At 36.2% G+C, this 25,248-nt stretch overlaps 1 protein-coding gene across 6 annotated transcripts in view; it reads left to right on the top strand.

Annotated features, from left to right (window-relative positions):
- dock3 (dedicator of cytokinesis 3) overlaps window positions 1-25,248 on the top strand; it is a 188,068-nt gene that overhangs the window by 29,848 nt on the left and 132,972 nt on the right. For all 6 annotated transcript variants that reach the window (XM_084116297.1, XM_084116295.1, XM_084116296.1 and 3 more), the window contains exons 2-3: window positions 11,480-11,563; window positions 21,398-21,438. In XM_084116297.1, coding sequence (XP_083972423.1) covers window positions 11,480-11,563; window positions 21,398-21,438 — 125 coding nt within the window. The remainder of the gene's footprint in view (window positions 1-11,479; window positions 11,564-21,397; window positions 21,439-25,248) is intronic.

The raw sequence follows: 25,248 nt of genomic DNA, 5'->3' as shown, positions 1-25,248 counted from the left end.
AATAGAGTAACATAAACCTGAGAATAATCATAAATAAGAGTAACTTAGAGCTTCAATCAAATTGAGAAAAATAAACAAAAATGTGTAGCCTACTGCTAGAGTCCAGTCCTGTTGGCTGCAAGGTCATCAACCAAAATTAATTTGGGAATATTGGCATTTTTGTGTAGAAAAAGGAGTTGGTCAACATGCCCACACTTTCGATTTGAAAGAAGACGGAGCGTCGTGTACAACCGGTTGTGATGGTGAAGCCATTTTCATTTGAATTTGCTGTTGAATGCACGGCAACAAAGCACAGCAACAAGCGCCACCTTGTGGATGTAATACGCGAATGTAAATTATACGCCGAGAAAACCAATGGAGAAAACCCGTAAGTAAAACAGATAATTTTATAATTAAATATCGCAATACTTTTCGCTACTGTTTCGTGCGCAAAATATCGTGATATTGAACAGAATCGATTTTTTCCCCCACCACTAGTTGATACTGTTTGCATTTCCACTGACTTGTATTCAAGGTGTAAGAAAATACATCTTGAATTTTTTTAGTAATTCATGTTGGGTTTTTAGTATTTTTTTTAGTAATATCATGCATTTTTAAATGTATAAATATATTTAGGTTTTTGGGGTCTGCAGGGGACCTCTCTGATATCATTATTTTCTATTTTTTATTTATTTTTACTCTTTTGTACTTTAATTTTGTTTTGTTTTGATAGTGGTTTTGATTAAAAGATTGTCAAACTATTTGAGGGTTTCTTTCTAGAAATGTATTCATTAAATGGGGCATTTTCGTCATTATGATCAGGACAGCCTGCCATTTGTTTGGACTTTATGATACCCACGAATCTCAAAATAATTATATATAATATAATTGATTTGCATTAACAGACAGTAATGCTTTGGTAAGGTCAGAAAACACCCCAAAATAACGATAGAGCCATTACCCATAAGGCCGAGCTGAATAACAGTATCCACTCTTCATCTCAAACCCTCTAAATCCCTGTTTCTCCCTCACCAACCTCCACCTTCCCTCCCTCCAAATGTAATTGAAATAATGTCTTGATTAAATCTGGCACAGCCTCCACACAGAAATCAAATTTAATAAAGTGCAAATGCAACAGAGCTGTTTATGAAAACAATACAGAAATTGAGTTGGAGGATGTTTTCCCCCCAAAAAATAAGAAATAAAATTGGTATTTTAGGTCCTCTCAATCCCAACAACAGGATCACTACTATCTTCTTCCACCACTACTGCACAACAATAAAAAGGACAATAGGAAGTGAAGTTGTCCAGTCCAATGCAGACACAGTGATTACCGCCTTCACGGATTGCAGTTTTCTTTTGAAATCCCTAACCAGCAAAACTGCTTTCCACCATAATCCTGCTGTCCACAATGGCGTTAACCCGGGCAAGGGAAAGCACGCTGTGCTTCTTTACGATCCGGTCCACCTTTGAGGTTGAGAGAGACAGACTGACTGGTGCACTGCTGAAAGCACATTAGAGTTGGATGGAGGGGAAGTCTGAGAGATCGTACCTCTTCTGGTTAGGGATGGATTTGAAAGCAGCACTAAATGCGGAGCGCTGGCTTTTGTTTGCAGCAGAATGGATTAAGGCTGCGTTCATCTGGCATTGTACTGTATGTTAACCCTTTCTGCCTGACGGTGCTTTGCTGTAGTTTCCCATGTGTGAGTAAACACATTAGCGTTCAAACCTTTAGGGTCAGTAATATTTTTTTAATGGTTTTGAATGTCACCTATGCTCACCAAGGCTACATTTGTTTGATCAAAAACACAGTAAAACAGTAATATTGTGAAAAATTAGTACAACTTTTGAACGTTAGTATACGTGGATAGATGCTCGGCATGTTACATAAATAAACTGTACCTTAATCATAAAACACATACAGAAGTTCCAATGTGGACTTTTAAATTGAATGCAGCAGCTTATTAAAAAAAGTGGGTTTGCAAACAATTAGCCTATAGAAATCACTTCTGCTCAATGTTTGTTAATACCTATGAAATAATAGCATATTTTGATGTAAATAAGCTTAATCAGTTATTTTTTGTCAAGTATAGTTAGCTAAATCTGGCTGGCTAGCTGTGTTAGCTTCAAACTGCTTGTAAACAAACTACTCATAAAACTATAAGCTAGTTTAAAGTAGTTAAATGCAGTCAAGCTACTCTTGTTAAAAGAAAATGAAATAATAGTTTTTACAAACAGTTTACATGGAAACCCCTTCTGCTCAGTGTTTGCTAGTATGAAATAATTTCACATTCTGATGTATATGAGCTTAATCATTTAGGCATAGTTAGCTAATTCTGGCTAGTTAGCAGTGTTAGCTTCTAGCTGCTTGTAAACTCTAGCTTCTGGTGTCATAAAAAATTGGGTCCTCCCTCAAAATTGTGTCTCTATCAACTATCAGTTAATGATTATACGAAGTACAAAGAACAATATTAATTTAATATTTATATTATTTTTATAACTGAAATATTTGGACATTTAACATGTAATTACATTAAAGATGATTGTGAATGCATGTAGGGTAAGTGTAAATGTGTGTATAAACTAAGCGATCAGGCTAATCGCGTATATGTATGCTATGCTAGAACATAACCTAACTAATACAGACATTAATGGTCATTATAACATAGTTTTGTAGGAATTGTAATCAGGCGCTAAAGAGGCTACCTATTAAAAGTAATTTGAGCCAATGGGATCGCTTGGGGTCCTAACAGAGACCCGATTTTGAGGGAGGACCTGATTTGTCACCACACCGGAGCTATAAAACTACAAGCTTCCAATGCAGTCAGTGTGCTAACAACAGTGTGCTAACAAAAAATAGCTAACTGTTGGTATATTAAACACTGAAGCTATTGAAGGTGGCAATATAAAGATATTAAAGGGATAATTAACTCGGGAAAAGAAAAAATTACACATCATGTCCAAACCTGTATGGGCCACGTATGCTAACATGGATGCTAAAGCCTCTAGCGTCTGTGGCTAGTGCGCTACTTGAGGCCAGATGAGTGAGGTTTAACCTGCACTGCTACCTCATCTGGCGTCCGAAACAATTACATGACAGGGAGTTGCAGTTCTGCTTTGTATTCACAGACAGTATTTTAGAGTAGCAGTCAATAGCTCTTGTTAGCACACAAACGTACAATGAGGGGATGCTGTTGAATGGTAACTGTAGAGAAGTGATGTCAGTAACTGAGATCTCACATGTAGATGTGTTCGTTGTGTAGCAGATGGTATTGTATCTGATGTGTCTTTGTTTTCAGAGCAGGATTAGTGAATTCCCCGACACCCCGTGTGACACTTGCCGTTTAAACTGGGACACCAGGAAAAACTGTAAACAAAAGTGTGTCTGGAAGTGCAAGGATTTGTGGATCCATCTGTCTGTGTTCATCATTCAATATGTTCAGCTGTTTTGTGTTAGGCCCGAGTGTCTTTCACACAATACAGTCGTTACCATGCTAATCCTTTAACCCGACTTTTCAGACATGCAATATTTCTTACGTGTTCCTCGTACCCACTTAATGTGAGATCTTGTATGCGATTGTATGTGAACAAGGCTTATGTGACTGAATTTTATTGTACGATGGATTTAACACAACAAAATTAGGAAAGCAAGTGTGTGCCGAACCGTGGGTGGAGAATGGTACGGTTCGATATTTTACCAAGACTGTTACTTTTACCAAGAGCCAAGTCATGATATGTAGCACTAACACTGTAAAAAAAAAAAAAGTTGCTGCCTTAAATTAAGTACAATCAGCTTGGATGTATAAGTCATTTCAACTTAAATTACATTAAACTGACTTAAAAAAAAACTGAGTTGAATCTTGTATAGGAGTGTAACAATATATCGTGTGACAATATGTATTCTTTATAGTTTTTTGTTTCTTTATAGAGTTTTGGTGTCAGTACTTCATAAAACTACTATATATAATGTTGAATATACTGTATACTAATGCAATGGTGTCCTGATAATGCCAAATGTCTTATGTTACCAGTAAAAACTGGCCTACATTATTTTAAATATATCTAGTCAGTGACAGTGCAAGCATATTCGTCTAAAATAATTCAGCATTTTTAGCTTCAGAATCATGAATATTGTTATTCTGGTGTCTCTATTGTCCTGTGCATTGGGTTATCAGCACCAAGTCCAAGGCTATTAATTTACACACACAATACCAAATTTAGCATTTTAATCAACAGTACATTTTTTGTTAGATCATATGTCTTGAAGTATCGCAATAATATCGTATCGTGAGTTCAGTATCGTGATATATATCGAATCATCACTTATAACTTATAAAAATATTGAAAATTACTTAACTTATTTTGATGAGTTAAAGCAATGTAAAAACATATGTTGTCATAACTTATTGATCATATGATTTTTAACAGTATTCAGAGTAATTCTAGCTTATTTTTATCCATTTTTTTCATCCGTAAGTCTGATCACCTACAAAAAATAATCCTTGCACATTACAGGACGAGTTGGGCATTGAAGTTTGATGCTCTGGTTAGGGGTTTGTTGTTGGCAACAAACAGATCTGTAACTGCGTTTTGTATTGGCAGTATTTTAGTACCAGATGGCAGCATTTATAGCAAATATTTCTGAATCAGAAGCTGTTAAATCGTAACTTAGACACATAATGTGATCCCATTTGGCACGCGTTTGGCCCGCTGATGTCAGTCACATCCTCAGCTGTCACACGGACAACACCTGAACTGGTCTCTGAACAGCATATGAAGTCAAAGGGTAATTTACATACATCCTCCACACCTCAGAAGCCGTGATGGATGCAGGCAAATGGCCCGTTTAGTTCATTCAGCGTGGCTGCAGGCAGTGTGCCCAGACTGAGAATGAGGGTCCAGAGTGTTTAGGTAAAATACACTTCAAATGAGGGCACAGCTAACACAATGCACAAACTCTTTCTGTCTTATCAATGCGTGTTATTGTCGCCTTGAGGATATCATGAGAACATCTTGCCAAAGTTTGCGTCAGATTCTGAAAGTACAGTATCGCTCTCAGGGGAAACCAATGCATGAAAGCTTTAATGCTTTGGGTTGGGAAAGAATGTTTGGGGTGTTTATAATGCCATGAGCAGTGCTGGGTAGGTCTCTTACAAAGTGTAGTTGGTTGCTGATTCCAAACTACGTGACAAAAATTGTAGTTAGTAACGTACTTAATTACATTACACATATAAGGTAATGTAATCTGACTACTTTTTGATTACTTTTGGATTAATTTTGACCTAACTCATTAATCACGTTGATTTGAAAAGGATAATCTTGTACCATATTGATGTAAAAATACAAAGAGAAAGAAAATATATTTCACTCTTTGTTATAAACAACATGAAGTGCATTAAAGGTGCAGTAAGTTACTAGTATCTCATTTCAAAGAAAGTTTGTTTCTGTGTTGTTTCTATATAAAAATGTCGATACAATGTGAAGTATTTTCTCTGGCTCTTGTTTTAAATTATTTTATTCCGTGATTATGCTTGTGTGAGAATGTGGCGGTTGGTCGGTGTGGTATTTGTCCCGCCCCTCCTCCACTGTGATTGGACGGCTGGGTAAAAAGTGACAGTGATGAGCGTTGCGTTTAAAGTTGAACATTCTTCAACTCTCGGCGACCGGTAAAAAAAAAAAAAAAAGAAGCTCAGCGACTCGTTACACTCCTGGAGTTTTAAAAATGTAGCGCTTCCATTGAAAACAATTTAAAAAATACGCCAGCCGCGTGAAAAAAAAAAAAAAAACGCTAAGTGATTTATGAGAAACGCTGTTCCAGTGAATCAAACTGAGCACCAAAACACAATTGTAGCCAATCAGCAGTAAGGGGTGTGTCCACTCATTAGGGGGGAGGGGCCTGTGTTGCATAACATGTTTGTAAATTTGGGGGCGGAGCTATCAAGAGGGGGTGTGATCTTTTTGGGTAGCGGCATGTTTGTTTTTGTGATTTCAAATATCAACAGCGTTTCTCAGAACTTGCTCAGTGCACCTTTAAATATTACATTACATCAGGGTTTCCCAGACTGGGGTTCATGATGGAACTGCAGGGGTTCGTGAGATTAATGAAAAGCTATAAAATAAAATGAAAACAATCAAAATAAAATACTTTTAAAAAGATTTTATTTGTTTACCTGCATGTCATGTGACCATTAACTTAATTGTATCATTATTATTATTCATTGTTATTATTAGTAGTAGTATTATTGACTTAATTTTAATATTGACCTAACTTATTAACTTAAAATCTCAGGGCTTACTTCAAGTAAATATGTAAATATAAAGACAAAAAAGTTGGAGAATTAAATTAAATATGAAATGACGAGGATTTTAAAGTGGTTGAAAGACAAAAGCCTTCCAGAGACAGTAATACATGGATAAATGACTTACTGAGTGATAATTCAAATAATAATGAATGTGTTCTTCAAAAAGTGAAATGATTTCTGTAACTCCAGTGATCAAATGCTGTGTTTTGCAGTTTTCAGGGATGGTGAAATTTTAAAGGAAATGTTAAAAGATAAAAAAAGAAGTAGTAGGGAGAATCAATGATTTTTGAATAATGTAATGCCATTGGGAGAATGGGTTAGGGTTAGGACAAATATATCATGCATACAGAAAATGTGCATGATATATGATATACTCCAGGAATAGTAAGACTACTGTGGCAGTATATTGTGAACTGTGTCTCTGTGAGGTTTGTGGGGAGAGATGTTCTTTATTAAGAAGGCTGCCATCTAGTGTTTAATAGATTGAGTGCAGTTTTAATGACAGACAGCAAAATGTCTCTGTAAATTACATCTAAAAAACCTCTGCTTTTCCAATCGACTGCCTGAAATATCCTTTAGTAAATCTGAGAAGGAAAAAAATTATAAAAACCCTTTCCTACCCTTCCATAAACCCAGATTTATTAGTGTTTTCTGCTTGTTTGTTTAGCAGATTATTGAGACACGCATATAAAACCTGCCGGCATGGATCCATTTGGCTTGCTGTTTGTTTATTTGGCATAACAGGACAAAATTCAGAATGGCAGGAAGGAAGAGGTGTGGCCCGACGGGCTCCAACGGCCTTCATCCGTTTAATGAGGATGTTTGTATATAGATGCCTCATGCAAATGTGTTAATTTAGCCTATAGAGCTAGCATAATATATGCAGATTGAAATTTGATTTGTTACTAGGCAAATACCGAGTGTATAATGACCGTCTTCTGTCATGTTTACGGACATGAGGTCAACGAACACTCTGGTTGGTTTACTGACCTGCTTTCTGTGCTAAGAGTTAACTTGCCCTCAGCTAGCATGTCTGTCATAGCATCCCTGTGAATTGGGCTAATTACTCACACATACGTCTCAAAGGATTCAGCTATTTGCTGCAGAGCCATGCGACTCTTTTCGCTAGCAGCCGCCACAACAAATGCTAATTTGACAAGCTATTTGCCTTAATTAAAATGTAATTTGCTCTCAGGTTGTGCCATATTTCTCTCTTTTCTCTCTCGTTATCAAAATATTTGCTGCAGAAGTTTCATGCTATAAAACAGTTGACACCCCACTGCTAATGTATTGATCTCATGTTACAAGTTAACTTTTTTTTCCAGCCAGACAGCTGTTTATATCGCGTTTGGACCATATATAACCATGTAATAGTAATGTTTTGTCCCAGGATGAAGAAGATAGACAAAGTAATTAAAATATATAGACACAGAGTGTAAAATGAAACATTGCTGGACAATGAACTAAGGAGGAACTTAAATACACAGTAGTGGTGAACCAAATACAGACAGGTGTGCTAATTAATGAGTAAATCAAGGTGACAAACTAGTGGCGGGAAACTGAGAACAAAGGAAAAAACTAGATGACAAAGGCAGACACAACAGAAACTGACCACAATGAAACTGAAATCAAAACAGTGCAGAACTGTTACAGCTAGTTGTAATGTAAATTTTTGGATATGAAGTGGAGTCTATACTTCTGTTTTGTAGCAAGTTAGCATTGGTTAGCCTCGCAGTTGTATTTATCCACAAGGATGGTTTATCCATGTTGTATATTTAGTGTTTATTTATGTGTTGTAAGTTAGCATTGGTAAGCCTAGCAGACATATACAGTGTACGTCACATAAGGATGGTTTATCTACTAAATAACCACATTTTATTGCCTATTTTTTTAGATATTTAATGTTTATTTATGTTGTAAGTTAGCATTGGTTAGCCTAGCAGTTATATACATCAAATAAGGATGGTTTATCTATGAAGTAACCACGTTTTATTGCCTATTTTTCCGATATTTAGTGTTTATTTCTGTTGTAAGTTAGCATTGGTTAGCCTAGCAGTCATACGTCACTTAAGGATGGTTTATCTATTAAATACCACTGTTTTATTGCCTATTTTTTTGATATTTAATGTTTATTTATGTTGTAAGTTAGCATTGGTTAGCCTAGCAGTTATATACATCAAATAAGGATGATTTATCTACTAAATAACCACGTTTTATTGCCCTTTTTTTTTTTATATATATAATGTTTATTTATGTTGTAAGTTAGCATTGGTTAGCCTAGCAGTTACACATCACATATGGTTTATCTATTAAATACCAATGTTTTATTGCCTATTTTTTTGATATTTAATGTTTATTTATGTTGTAAGTTAGCATTGGTTAGCCTAGCAGTTATATACATCAAATAAGGATGATTTATCTACTAAATAACCACGTTTTATTGCCCATTTTTTTTTTATATATAATGTTTATTTATGTTGTAAGTTAGCATTGGTTAGCCTAGCAGTTACACATCACATATGGTTTATCTATTAAATACCAATGTTTTATTGCCTATTTTTCCAATATTAAGTGTTCATTCATGTTGTAAGTTAGCATTGATTAGCCTAGCAGTTATATACATCAAATAAGGATGGTTTATCTACTAAATAACCACGTTTTATTGCCTATTTTTTGGATATTTAGGGTTTATTTATGTTGTAAGTTAGCATTGGTTAGCCTAGCAGTTATCACATAATGATGATTTATTTAATAAATAACCATTTTTTATTTTTTTGGATATTTAGGGTTTATTTATGTTGTAAGTTAGCATTGGTTAGCCCAGCAATTATCACATAATGATGATTTATCTAATAAATAACCATGTTTTATTTCCTTTTTTTGTGTGGATATTTAGGGTTTATTTATGTTGTAAGTTAGCATTGGTTAGCCTAGAATCTGTATGTCACATAGGGGTGGTTTATATATATATGCCTATTTTTGGATAATATAATAAATTATGTTCTTTGCAAAATAATTTGTTCTGTTCTGTATTTATGCATTCATGTTTCTTCATAGATTAAATGTCAAGGTAAAGTTGAACAGGTCTGTCTACTCGTAGCCGTGCAAATATTTATACCACGGTATTCAGTGTGTGTTTTGGGCCATTTGTTTCTGTCTAAAAAAGGTGTTTTCACTATTTTTAAGGTGCTCGTGTGTTTGTACACAGACATCTCGGCGACCTACATATTAACTGGCCAGCATTATTTATTTATTTTATAGCATTAGGGCCCTCACAATGCCATTTCAGATACCAATAATAGCAAAGTCTTCCACATTCAAAACACATATTGTTTATGTCGCTCGGTCATTTAGTGGGATTAACTCCTGAAAAGCTATTTTAATAGCTTTTGAATTATTCACTAAATGCAGACCTCTGGCGGCAGTCACATGTTTTCTTGGATACTGCAGCGAGAGTCTCTTAACAAGCATTAAATATTAAACCGTGATCTTTGAAAATAAATAACAAATGGCACAATGTCATCAGAAATGAGTAAATGAACATGAGAAATCCTGAAAGACGCTCTGTCCCTGTCTGATTGTTAGCTCTGATATCTTGGTGTCTTGAGAATGACGCAGTTGAGATAATGTAATCACTGTTGCTTTCAGATGCTGTTTTTTAGCTCTTATGAAAGTTTATTTTGCATAAAAAAGCCATTATAGTACAAGTACAAAAGTACAAGATCTCCTTGAAAAAGTGTAAGAACCTTTCAGAATATTGTGTAATAGGGAATATTGTATAAGTAAATGTATTTGTCAGCATGTAACTGTCATTGTGTTTCAAATCAATGTTTCTATTGTTTCTTGTAGCAGCGATGTAGCCGGTTGCATGGTAACACCATGAACAGTTTGCTTCTTGACAAGATGGATATTAATTTGAGATTCTGAAAGACTCCTGTGCCAGACTGGATCATGTTGCACAAATACAGATGGATTCAGAGAAATTACTCAGCTTTGTTCCGGGTATTTCAGCCGGTCTGCCTGTCTGACCATTATAACCTCACACTTATATAATGAAATCGGCAATGCATGTGTTGTTTTCCTGTTTGGAAAATGTTTAGATAAAACTGAATTCACGTGAAATCAAATGTCGATTTATTTTAGGAATGTGCTTTGTCCCAAAAATATCTCTTCAAAGACATCTCTATTTAACTTCCTTATTCATTTAAGCTCAATTTGTGGCTATTAAAGTTGATACGAATTGCCATTAAGAAATCAATAAGAAATGCAGGACAAGACTTGATTTTATCCTTCTAGAATTGATCGGATGGTTAAAATTAGGTGGTACACACTATAATGGAGCCAGATTGAATGTGACTTTGCTAAAAAACAATACTTGAAAATCTATTGGTCAATAGTCAGCATGACCTAAGTGATGTCATCGGAAAAGGAAAGTCGTTTCATTGTTGCATTTTGAAAATACATTACAAAGAAAAGCATTTTTCCACAGATAAATAATGCACAATGAGACCAGTAAGAACATTTTGATGATTAAGAAGTATTTTTTTCCCGTGTGATTCCCAAATGTCTGCTCTGGGAAAGCTGGAAACAGCAAGGCTCTCTCACACTTGAGCTTTTTTTTTTCATCAGCATTCAGCATGGATTCGATAATTCCCTGGGATGCTCTGTCCAGGTTACCATGGCAATTCAGAATATCTCTGCTTTTAAATCTGCACATGTCCTTTTTTTTTCTATTCCGGAATGCATTCATTGAAAATAAATCCTATTATTTCCACTGTGCTGCTCTGTCCATCTGCACTTTGGTGGAACCTTTGTAGATGACATTAAAAAATCAGTATACAGCATAACAATTTGAGTGAAAACTTCAATTAAATGTCCGTATTTATTATTGATAAATTTACGATAGCAAGTTATTACAGTGTCACTGGAGCAATAATAACAGTATAGTTGCTATATTTTGGCAGAAACTGCAGGGAAGAAAACAGAACTTGAACTTGAGTAAATCAACCAATAGCATGAGCAGGGGGCGGGTTCATCTGACCAATGGCAGACAGGCAAATCTGTTTAGGAGGGTAGTAACACAGACATTACACACTTTTAAAAGCAAATTGTTTTGTGGTTTTATTTTGAATGCATCTTTTCTGAATGCTTTTAATACACATCTAACTCGTTTTCTTCTTCTCTTTTATCTTTTCCAGTGGTCTGTAGTTTCCGAGGACACGTGTCACACGGTCTGACTCTAGAACTTGGAGAAACGGTTCAGATCCTGGAAAAGTGTGAGGGTAAGTCATTCTCCAGGAGTACCGTAACACTTTTAAGCTAATGTTTTTGGAAAACCTTTTTTTTTTACAGGTGTTGATGAAAAATCTTAATAATATATAAAAGACACATTCCATGAATACAGTAGAAATTGGTGTCTCATCACACAATAACATCATAAATATTTTTTGTCAGTTTATGTGAAATGTAAGTTATTAATTATTTCCACTCCAGTGTTGCCAGGCCACCAGCATTTTTTTTTTAATCATTTTCATGGCTCCCAGAATATTTTGTTGTTTGAATATCTGAATATGCAATATATCAAAGGAAAGAACAGGCCCTCTGCTTTTAAATCAAAAACTCGTTTTATACTAGCTTGATGCATTTTTTTTTTATCATCACTTGAATGTCTGCAAGTTTCATAAAAAAAGCAACATTTTGAGTAAAAAGTGTGAGAAAATCACATTTTTGTTAAAGACTACGTCTGGATCATATTCAGAATGATGATCAAAACACAGATGGAGTAATTCGAGATCATCAACACCCTCAAAGCTTCACAGTCCAAGAGCTCGGCATTTCATTCAGTAACATTAGGCAGTTTTGATTTATATGCTGTTTGATGTTGATGATCACGTTATTTTACATGTGCATCTGCTTACATATGATAATGCTTGTTTCTGCTTCTTCATCTCCTGTGTTTTGATCCGGAGATTCTGTACTCGTTCAGAAGATGAGTAATAGCGCCCCCTACCGTATAACAGTGAAAACACGGATATCCGGAAATTATAAACCAACATTTGGTTCCAAACCATCGCGTCCAACAAAGTGACGGCTCAGTTTAGGTTGTGGTGGGAATCACAGGGTACCTCACGATACGATACGATACAATACGATACACAATACACGATACTTGGCTCACGATACCGATAATCTAATAATCAATATATTACTAGACAATCCTACAATAATACGTCACAATATCTGTCTAACTTTGAAAACAAAATGCCTGTGAAAAGTTTAAGTGCAGGTTTTCTCTCTTTATTAAAGTTCAAACTGTCAGAAAACAGCACAAAACGTTTTTCAGTCTGTAAATTAAATTGAACATTTACTTTTACCAGGCAGTTCTTGTATTTTGCGTACTCTTTGTTGATTTTGTTTGTCCCATCAATGGTATAAAGCCGAAGTGCATCCAGACTAGAGATCGTCTTATTCATCTTTTTTTGCCGATATATCGGTACCGATAGTTGATCGGTGTAACTATCGTTATCGGCAAAAATTCATACCAATAGTTGAGAAGAGACTGCTGACATTATACAGAGCAAGAGCTGCCTCTAGAGATAGAATAATGACTATCACTGGCGCCTCGAGTTGTTTATATGAAGACGTTGATCACACGCTGCACGGAGAGCGCTGACACTTCAGATGCGCAATTAAACCACTGACAGCGAAACGGTATGAATACAGAACACTAGAGTACATGTTGCCATATCATTATAAAGTAATTAATTTGTTGACTAGATGCTGCATTAGCAGAGAAAGAACAGAAGTATGTTTGCCGTCGAGGCTGAGAGGACTTACATTGTAGTGGCTACCTCAAGCGGTTAAAACAATGTGACAAAAACACACGCAAACCTGACCCAAATGTTTAATGTCGTAATTGTTACCATCTATTTGCATTAGTTTATATCCAGCTGGTCACTTTTATGCATTCATTAGCCGGTGAAGTTGCATATTTAAAGCTAGTGATGTGCTTGCTTTCTCAACATTGATATGTTCATGCAGCCGACAAATCAGAAACACAGTCGATTCAATTATTTTTCATCACTGCAATACATATTGTTATTTTGATTAGATAATCATCAAGTGTTCTAATATAGAAGCAATTAAAGTGAGAGACTATACATGTAATATCACATTTATGTAATTTTAATGCTCTGGCCTTTGCAGATATTAGCAGACTCTTTGGATTTATATCAAATGGTAACACTTTACAATAAGATTACATTTGTTTGTTAATTTAAACATTTACTAATACATTTTAAATTGAGTTTTAATTATTTCTTTTTTCTGTTAACCTTAGTTAATGTACTATGAACTAACATGAATGATCAAGGTACAATTGTCTTGCTCAAATATTAATACATGCTGTAAAAAAAATGTATATTGCATAATGCATGTAGTTCATGAAAGCCAGCTAATGCATCCTTGTTAACAAACGAGACTTGCAAAGAAAAGACTTGTAAAGAAACCTGTAATATTTTAATGTTTAAATTATTTTCTGTAGAATTGTAGAACTTCTCATTTTAATATATTCATATTTATATATTTATTTCATTTAGCACATTTCAGTTCAGCACTGTTTTACTTGGAGTGTTATGGTTTTTTTTTTTTTATCCAGTATCCATTTTAAAAATATCGGTCGATTAATCGGTTATCAAACCTTAATATCGGTATTGGTAAAATCCACTATCGGTCGACGTCTAGTCCAGACTTTGGACTTAAATGTGGTTTGGGCATCTATTATTTTACTCACACTGCTGTCCACCATCCTGTTAAAAAACTTTATTTCTTAGGCTAGTTAACTTATGTTCACATTTCCCTCATTCATGTGTTGAGCGCCACCTCGAGGAGCCATGAAGTAGTGACGCTGGGAGCAGGGAAGTCTATTTAGAGCGCCTTATTTTATTAATTAAAATATTGATATTTGGCACCAGCATATCGATTCTCGTATCGTATGGAGAAAGACAACAATATATCGCCCTATCCATATTATGTCCCACCCCTACTATACTATAAGTAACTTTGCAACTACATGTCAACTTAACTTGACATGTAGTTGCAAAGTTGCTTATAGTTTGTAGAATGTCATGGACCATCGAAATAAAGTGTAGCCAAATTCAACCCTGTTACCCATTCTTCTCTGTTTTAATAATTTTTAAATGAATTCACTTCAAGTTTATTTCGTGTTTGTTTCTAAAACAACAAAACAGCTTATATAATACTTAGTTTGACCCCTAAGGTGAGCAGAAAGCATTTTCTGATGGTTATTCATGTTGAAAAAATACATTTTTTAAAAGAGTTTCAAACCATTTTTTTCGTAACCTCTTCATGGAAAGTGCCACGAGACATATCGACATTTTCCACCCACTCTTAGTTCAGATTGTCCTGTATATAGCAAGACAAAATCTCCTGTCTCTGCGTTTTTCGCTCAGTATGCAACTTGTGCTGCCGACAGTCTGTACTTTAGAAACCCAGATAATTCTGAATACTTAAATGGAACCGAGAGACTTTCAACACAGAATTTGAGGGCGCCTCTGTTCTTCAGCCGACAGAACAGTCACACATGTTATATTTATGGTTAGTTTGGCTTAGTTTGGGTTAGTTTAACAGCACTGTTAGCTAGCTTTAGCCTACCGTTACCTCAGTCCGGCAGATGCAGTTAATGGGATTGTTGTGTACCCATCTTAGGACTAAGGCTCTGATTCATGGCCGTAGCATCGATTGCTTTGATGAAAGCTGTACATCGGCACCCTGGCCTGGATGTGCTGGCTCGCTCAGATAACAGGACCGATCATGTGATATTAGCCATGGCACGTCAGTCGTCTAGTATTGATCGAGACTTCACTCACTTTTTCATTGAGTAATCTTCCTTTATCAGGAACACTATGAGAAGAGCACTTGTCCTGGCAGTAAATGAAGCAAGATCTTCTAGATCTAGCAAGAAGAAACAGCTCAAAATGATGTTGATGGTCACCTTTTGTCTGCATTTCTTCTTGAATCGGTTTACGTTGGCTACGTCTACATTAATCCGGAAACATTTGAAAACTGGGAATTTTTATGTCATCTTTGTAGGACTGTGATATAAAGAGTGTGCAAGTAAGTAACATTTTAGCAACAGTGTGAAAGTGAATAGCACATAACAGGCAAAATACTGGTATAAATTGGTACAATATGACTAAACTTACGTCATTGTGCTTAAATACCTCCGTTTTGACAGTCCACACTACAATGCGAAAACAGCGTTTTCAAATTTATCCACTTCGAAGTGCGTTTTCAAAAAGCTTTGTTTTCATTAATAAAAACGCCGTCTCAGTGTGGACGGATGGCCAAACGGAGAGAAAAAGATGCGTTTTCAAACGAGAACGTATTAGTGTGGACATGGCCTTTAGCTTGATCTCCTAGAGGAAAGTGTTGAAAAATCCTTGAAGATCCTCCCAAAACCCTTTAAATGCATTAATGAAAAAAGTCACTTATTACAAACGTGGGTCAGCATGTTAATACAATTTGAATTTAAAAGTAATTCAGAAAACGCAATCCGCACAAATTCACTTCCAGGTAACAGAGTTTTCATAGATTTTCGCTTCAGCTCCCCTCTGGGTCCTGAAAGAAAAGTGGCTCAATTTCAGAGTGTCGCAGTTTAAAGGTCAGTAATAAAAAATGCTCGTTCCCAAGAGCTGTCAACGGTCATGGCTCAACCTGATATTCAGAGCCTGCAGGCGAAGAGTGAGAGATGCAAGCCGCATTGTACATCAGCCAGTGAAATACAGCCTTTTAAAGGGGGAAGAAATATGTTTCAGTCTGTGAAAGTGGCAAAACACAAAACCCTCCAATTCTTCCTAAGGTGTGAATTTAAGCAGTCCTGGGTGCAATTTGTTGCTTATTGTCAAGATTCTTAGTGATTTTTGGGACTGCATGGGTTTTTTGGTCCTTCATAGTTGTCAAAAATCACAGTCTACTTTCATTCTGTGGTAAATAGTGACTTGAACACATTATTTGTTCACTTTTTGACGAAAGTCAGACAGATTTGGAATGAGATGAGGGTGAATAAATGATGAAAAACATCTTGAAAGATGCTTTACTGCACATTCTGAAGGACTGACTGTGTATTGATAGATAAACAGATTGTATGGGACAGTGGATTAGCTGCGGGTCACCAGGTGAGGTGAGAGTTTTGGCTTTAGCCTCAAGGGCTGGGATAATCAGTGCTCTGATTCACAGGGTTAGCAGTTTGCTGTACGTATTGATTGTTTTGCTGCAGTGCCATGCTTTTGAGGTAATGGATGCCTGGAAAATCGAAGCTTTTGAAAGCTCCGGGTTCTGGACTGTCATGGTGGCCTGCAGTGGACAGTGGTCTGATTGAACAGAACTGAAGATTTTGCAGTGTCATCCAATGGTAATTGAGGGGAAGTCTGTCTATGAAGTCTTGACAGGATATTTGACTGGTTGTGCTCATTGGGAGTTTCCCTTTTATCTGTAAACAGCACCCAGCCCTTAAATATAGACACAGACAGGTAGATAACATACAGACGTAGATAGACTGACAGACAGATAGATAGATATACAGAAAGGCATGTAGATATACTTTCAGAAAGGTAGATAGATAGATAGATGGATAGATAGATAGATAGATAGATAGATAGATAGATAGATAGATAGATAGATAGATAGATAGATCTCATAGTGTGTGTGAGAGAGTGTGTGTGATCCTGAGCAAGTACAGGCTGAGTGAACACAGCCTAGCCATCGAGACTGGCAGACACAGAAAGAGCTGGTTACCCCGAGAGCAAAGGCTGTGTGTGTGTGTGTGTGTGTGTGTGTGTGTGTGTGTGTGTGTGTGTGTGTGTGTGTGTGTGTTTGAGTGAGAGAGAGAGAGACTGGCAGACACAGAAAGAGCTGGTTACCCCGAGAGCAAAGGCTGTGTGTGTGTGTGTGAGAGAGAGAGAGAGAGAGAGAGAGAGAGACTGGCAGACACAGAAAGAGCTGGTTACCCCGAGAGCAAAGGGTGTGTGTTCACTGTAGGACAGGAGAGATCGAGACAGAGACACACTTCTTCCTTCACTGTCACAAATACAGTTCAACCAGAGACCTCAACTTAAACAAATTCACTAACTTAATACAGAACTTTACAGCCATGACTGAAGTAGAACAGATAAAGATGATACTAGGAGAGGGTCAGACAGCAGCACTGGCTGCCAGATATGTGTGTGTGTGTGTGTGTGTGCCACAGCCTGAGAGACAGCGGGTGAATGTGTGTGTAATGTGTGTCTGACCTCAGTGTGTTTCCTTACTGTACAACCACAGTGACCCTCAGTAATGTGTGTGTGTGTGTGTGTGTGTGTGTGTGTGTGTGTATATATGTTAAAACACTGTGGTATCAAATGTTCACACATATTTTAATTTATTACACTGTTAATTTGTACAATTAATTTAATTTGTTCATTTTAATTTAAGTTATGTTATAATATTTTATTTTATTATTTTGATGTCTTTATAATTATTCTATGTATTCCAAGCTTTGGCAATATTGTATTATGTGCAGTCATGCCAATAAAGCAATTTTAAATTGAATTAGATAGATAGATAGATAGATAGATAGATAGATAGATAGATAGATAGATAGATAGATAGATAGATAGATAGATAGATAGACAGACAGACAGACAGACAGATAGATAGATAGATAGATAGATAGATAGACAAATACATATATGTGACGCTGAACCACAAAACCAGTCACATGGGTAAATTTTTTTTAATGCAGCGATTTCGCTGCATTCACTCACAAAAATAAATGTTTTATATATTTACGGTAGGAAATTGACAAAATATCTTAATGGAACATTATCTTTACTAAATATCCTAATGATTTTTGTCATAAAAGAAAGATAGATAATTTTGACCCATACAATGTATTGTTGGCTATTACCACAAATATACCCGTGCGACTTGTGACTGGTTTTGTGATCCAAGGTCACATATAGAAAGATAGACAGATACATAGACAGACAGGAAGATAGACAGACAGGAAGATAGATAGACCGACAGATAGACAAACAGACACATAGATGGACTGACAGACAGACAGTAGTGGTCTAGTATTCATCCCACAAAGGTGTGGCCCCCTAAAGAGAAAAACCTCTTGAGATAGACATGTGACCGTTCACAGCTGTGAACATGAACAGTCTGACAGCTCAACAAGTCCCTGTAGTGTAAACCTGTTGAGAGACGCAGAGAGAGATGACACTTTTCATCAGGTGTTTGTTTGTTGGCAGCTGCGTGTTGATGCTGAGTTTCCTCAAGCCCACATGGAAGTCTCACGCCAGCAAACATGAGCCGTCTGCTAATCCATTACAGCTAATGCCTACAGTCAGCCTCTAGCACAAACACGTCCACACACTGTTTGTTACGGCACTGAAAACTTTTTTGTGGTGGTTTTAGTCTGGATTCTTCTCTAGAGAACACCTAAACCTCTTGTTTGCTTGCTACAGTGCGCCAGCTTCTAGCAAACTAACGGCAAAATCATTTCCACATTGCTAATAAGCTAAAAATGTGTTGACACCCATCTGGACCCGGTACACAGCAGTAACATTTTATGTCACACAAACTGACACACGACCCTTTGCCGGCAATGCTGTTCATTAGCTAATAGCATGGTTTATTTTGGTGCTAAATGGAAAGTGATAATGGAAACGGCTAACGCTGACGGACGTGACCCGCTCATTCCTTGCATAAACAAAATAGCTAATTACAAAGTGCACCTCTGACGTTTTTAAGATGCACCTGGGGTGAATACTAACAAAGATAGACTGCGATGATTAATGCGGCAGAGTCTGGGTTGCGTTCGAGACAGATGGCCACAGGTGTGAGTGATGTTAGCAGCCAAGCTTATGAATATTTTCCACGGTTGTCACTGCAAATTGTTTACAAATGGCTGCATTAACAATTGCATCACACACCAACAATTTCACTTCCCTTTTTAAACTGATTCCCTACCGAGTCCCATGTCCCATCATCACATAGTTACACAGGGTTTGGTAAGGCAACACTGTTACCATCCAAGGCCAGTTCCCACCAAGAACGATAACTATAATGATAACTATATAAGCATCTACACCAATGGACATAACGTTGTTTATTCTAAGTGCACGCTGCAGTTTTGTCGTCTGCTGCTTTAAATGTTCGAGCTCTTTAAAGCAGGATTGATTCGGACCATTTTCAAACAGGTTTCCTGAACACTCCACTCATTTGCCATTGGTCAGGTAGCTCCGCCTTATATCGACGCCATTGGATGAGCTTTTGTTGCTATGTTGAACTGGGGTGTTTTTCCCGTACAACGACGTAACTCCCTGCTTAACTACCATGGTATGATGCATCGTTGAAGAAATCAACTAGCTAGTCACGACGATTTCCCAACACCATATTGTCGCAAAGTGGTCGTTCAACCACGTTGGTTTATGACGTCACGCAGGTGGTGGAGTAATAACTCCTTTTAGTGAATCTGTTTGAGATCGAATTAACGCTAGATGTTTTGATATAAATTACGGACATGGCATCTGAGGACTATTTCTCATTTTTCTCAGTTATTTCGCTTTATTTCCAGATTCAATCATAGGCTCGTTCTTATAGTAGAGCACATTCGCACATGCGCAGTCTTCAGAAACGCTGATTTAAATCTCATGACAAACTAAAAGATGTAAATTACATTTGAATGTATTCTAAATTAAAGACACAGGTTGTACTGAATGTTAGCTTGCTTATTTTGCTCAAGATAAGGATTTATTAAGTCCACATGTCACGCAAACAAGAAACTCTTCTAACCACAGGTCGAGAGCTGTCGTTCCAAACACACAACTTTGCGATGCTGTTTGCGAATGTTTGTTGGAACGATGGTTTTGGGAAACACAGACTCGTTGAGCTATGCTGATAACGACGGAACTTGCTACCATAGTTGGCTAATGATGCTTTTGGGAAACACACCCCTGGACAGGGTGCTCATGGGGTGTCAAACAGAGCAATGTTTTGAAATTGTGTTTATAGTCTTCTGGGAAATCAACCAATGAATGCAAAACATCAAAAATGCTCTTTATATTTATCTTCATCATTAAAGTCGGCATGAAATGGAAGTTGCAACATTCTTTTCTTCCCTGTTGTGGTGTATATCCCAGTGAAACGGCTTCTCGAAAACAAGGGAATTGATTGGATGGTGGCTCTGGTTGAGGTTTTCTATTGCTGGATCTCAAGTCTTACCCTACATTTGTTTCTTGTTCGAGAAGCCATTTCACATTTCTCAGATGTTTAACACAGCAAATACTCTAGGCAACTATTTAGTCATGATTAAATGTCATTGCGTAGCTCTTTATGTGGCTAACGTTGCTAACAGCTGGCTTTCTTACTGTATTATTAAGGTGACATACTGTGCAGAGACTTGAGATTTGAACACGCTGAGCTCATTTATTACGGCCTGAAAGCTTATTATAATGTTGGTTGGATTCTGCGGCAGTGTGTTGAATCTGCTGGGAGGCAGAATTTCTGAGATGTTCTGGACACCAGCCAGTGAAATTGATGGCCCAGACCTTAGTGTACAATGAGTTCCAGTCTTTATGTTCCACCTCATCTAAAAGATATGGCATTCAACATGGCATAGTTGCTGTGAAAATGTGATTCAGTGCATTAGGAACACAGTGAAGTACTTTTTCAGAGTCAAAACGTCAAGAGTGTTTGCACACAGCATACAGTATGTTGACAAAAAAAGACTGACATTTGCATATATCTTTCATGGGTGCATATTATTGATGTACAAAAACTACAAGGGCCAGGACACCCTCTGCAGTAAGATGCCCCTTAACACACTTAAAGTTTACATTTTGATCATGGGAGGCGCTTTTCTTAATTGTGATATTTTATCTTAATAGCAATTTTCTAGTAAAAATATCTAAAATTATTAGATATTCAGAGAATGTATTTTCATTTTAAGGTTTTCTTACCCCATTGGCATATTGTTTCTGATGTTAGTATCTCATTTACTATAATTTAATGTCATTGTTTCTCAACTAACATTTGCGTTTTGTCTGTTTCAGGATGGTACAGAGGGTTTTCCACCAAGAAACCCACAATCAAGGTAAACTGATGCATTGTTCACACTCAATAGTATGGATTGCACAATCTGTCCAGTTTGTTTGTTTGTTTCCTTGTTGATCCAGTGGTCTGCAGTGACCCTGTTTGAATGTCAAGCTAAATCTACTGTAGTTTTCAACTGATGCCTGTTCTGAAGCAGGGAAAGGCAATGCTTTGTGCAAATGATGAAGTGCAAGTAACCATTTGTTTTGCAGAAATGTCTTTGACAAAAAAATAAATAAAAATACATCCCTATAAATTAACATTCCAATATGATTTCAATCAATGAGACAAACTGAGTCCCACACAAAAATGAAACCCATAATATCCACTTGCTTTGTAATAGTTGTCTTGTCTACAGGAAGATGGTTGAAATGACTTGTTTTGTTGTTGTTTTTTGTTATTTTTTCAGTCAATACATGCGGTTTACTATAAATGCCATTTGACTGGTTGGAAATATGTAGCAGTGATCTTTCTAAATTGTAGCAGCAAGGGACCCTCTTTGCAGTGCTTACTCAAAGGCCTATTGTTTCTACTGTTGTATGTAATGCAGCCTTTCTAAAATACTCTAAATACTATGATACTCTACATTTTTGGCGTAAATAGTTTGTAAAGCCAGTTTAATATAAATTCTCACATCATACAGCATTGACAAATTTGTTTACAGAACAAACTTCTGTTAAAATTTGTAACGATACATTTGTTTATAGAACAAATTTCTGTGCACAACGATCATATAAGCACTTGACGGACATTAGAGTGGTGACCGATTTGTTTACAGGATGAATTCCTGTGTAAATTGTTCAAAAAACAGCACATAAATTGTTCCTTCATGCAGCACAAACACATTCACTTAAGAAACAAATTTTCCGTAAAACCACTCTTACGTATATTGACAGATTTATACAGTATCGACAAATTCGTCTACAGAACAAATTTCTGTGCAGATTGCTCGCAAAACTTTTCTTCCGTAAATTCATGCAACACAAACTCATTTGTTAAAGAAAAGAATTCGGAACAAATTTTCTATAAAACCGACAAATTCGTCTACAGAACAAATTTCTGTGCAGATTGCTCGCAAAACTTTTCTTCAGTAAGTTACGGCATCATGCAATACAAACTCATTTGTTAAAAAAAAAAATTCGGAACAAATTTTCTATAAAACCTCTTGCGTATATTGACACATTATACAGTGCCGACAAATTCATCTACAGAACAAATTTCTGTGCAAATTGTTTCTCAAAACTTTTCTTACGCAAATTGCGGCATCATGCAGCACAAACACTTTTGTTTAAGAAACAAATTTCTGAAACGTTTTTCTATAAAGCCTCTTGCGTAAATTGACGAATCATGCAGTGCTGGCAAATTTGTCTAGAGAACAAATCACTGAGCAGATTGTTCGCAAAATTTTTACGTAATTTTTTGTATAACTTTTATGTTAATTGCGCCATCATGCAGCACATTTACAATCCCTGTGCATATTTTTTTTCGGAAAACCATTGTTGCGTAAATTGTTGAATCATGCAGCACCTACATATTTCTGAAACATTCACACAACACGTAAAGTTATTTATTGGTATTATTTGAAGATATACGTAAAATACGTTTTTAGTGTTATCTGAGGACGTTCTGAAATACAACTGCTCTTTCCGACACTTAGCTTAGCAATGACATCTATTAGAAAGTGGCAGCGAGCGACTAATATCTACTTCACAGACGTATTGTGCTTTTCCCGACCCCACAAGCCAGGTAGAGACAAGGACATGACGTGCCACTAATATTCCTTTCAAAAGGCAGTTTTTCTGTGTGACTAGATCTTGTCTGTCACAGCTGTTTTCTTCTGGGGCACAAAAGCACAGGCAGGTATTACTGCAGGCGCCATGTTGAGCCTTTTCTCAGTTAAAAATAGTCTCTTTCCACATCTATACTACGGCATAATTTCTTACACCTCACTATAATGTACAGGGAATCACCGCATAAGACATCAGAACAGCATTGAGTAAAGCTTCAGTTGTTTTAATACATTTTTACAGCGTACAGTGAGTATCAGTCTCAAGTCTTATTATCGGATAGCACTATTCAAATATGTTACTTTGTTGACAGATCCATATCCAGTAGCTGACATTTTCCAACAATTTTCTTTTGTTTGAGTAAAGTTCACCTTACAAAGGACAGCCGAAAAGTTTTATGCATACGGTGACCTTTACAGAGCTACGGCTAAGCTATAAAGAAGCCCTCATCCAAACCACCAAAGATAAAGACCTTCAGGCAGAAGATTCTAGAAATCACATGTACGAATGAACAGGAGCGTTGTTTTGACGTGACCTCTCTGAGTACATGAGTTTTCTGTATAACGGTCACCTGGCAGATACTATGAGGCTAGTTTTGTAAGATTTAAGGTCCCTCTGTGGTGGAAATCAAGCTTTTAATGTTGTTTTCCATTTTTTTAATATGCTTTAAGACAAGCCATGTGCAAATTCATCAGTATTTTCCCTTCAAATCTGCAGTGAACCAAAGACAGTCTCAAAAACTCGGTTTGAAATCGCCGTTTCCTACCATCACAAACATGTTGTAACATGTGGGGTGGGGCTTTTCTCCACTGACTTTCCATCATGTTCAAAGCCTTTCTAAGGATGCTGATTTTGAATAGGAACATGGTTTGCGTTACATTAGCAACACATTATTAGTTGTCTGATAAAGTAGTCAAGCCAAAGTCTAATCATAGCAATTACCGTTATGTGTCCAATGTTGTAGAGAGCGATACATAAAACGCATTACCATTCTGATACATCGACTTGTAGACGACCCTGTATAATTCACTCTTCCTCTTCTTCTTCTGAATCAGGTTCAGACATATATAGCTGAATTTGACCTATATTTTACACTTTCCATCGTGTAGCGTTTTTACTACAGTTGACCGAGTGGAACAGATATCCTGAGCTGGTGTGATTGAGTGGAGGCGGAGTATAATTTGCATATTCATGAGTCCACATATACTAAATAAAGCAAGGGTGTAGGAGTTCAATTAAAAAAAATTTAAGGCATGAAGAATTTTATTTTATTTTTACAGGAAAAAAAAAAAAACGTTTAAATGCCATTTTGATTATCAAAGATGATTTTAAAGGGATACAAATATTGACTGCAGGGGACTTTAAAAAACAAAAACGTGATATTTTGTAAAAAAAAAAATATCTATATATTTCACTCTTTTCACTCAAATTAAGTTCACTTGCAATTACAAAGAAATTGCAAGTTTGAGTTGAACATGAAGTTTTTTTATTATTTATTTTTAAAATGTATATGTATAAAAAACTGAAATAGTATTTTCTTGTAAAAGAACTTCGAAAAAAGTTCTCACACTTTTCAGAACTTTTTTTTACAGTGTACAATAGTGATAGACATTTGATATTGGTTAAATAATTATGTATACAGTATTTATTCATAGATCTGAATATACATTCATAAATTTGAATATATAAGTAAGACTATAGATTTATTAAACATATTTGAATATATTTATGTATCTGAATATATATCTTTACATTAGAATATACATTGCAAAAAAAAAAAAAAAAAAAAATCACTACTCATTATTTTGTTTCTTTTTTGCAGAGTATTTTTGATTTTTTCTTACTTCCCAAAAGTTGAGATAACTTTTTAAAAATTTTGTAAGTTCAAATATGTTGGACAAATCAATTGGATAAACATAGTAAATTAAGATATGCTGCTGCTGCATGAATAGACTCTCTTAAATACTATATCAGATCTAGGCAGGTGGAGCTGGGGGAGGTGGAGGGGTTCAGAGGAACTCTTA

This window comes from Abramis brama (genome assembly GCF_963993115.1).
Source record: "Abramis brama genome assembly, chromosome: 6".
Lineage (NCBI taxonomy): Eukaryota > Metazoa > Chordata > Actinopteri > Cypriniformes > Leuciscidae > Abramis > Abramis brama.
This window is presented reverse-complemented; position numbering and strand designations above follow the sequence as displayed.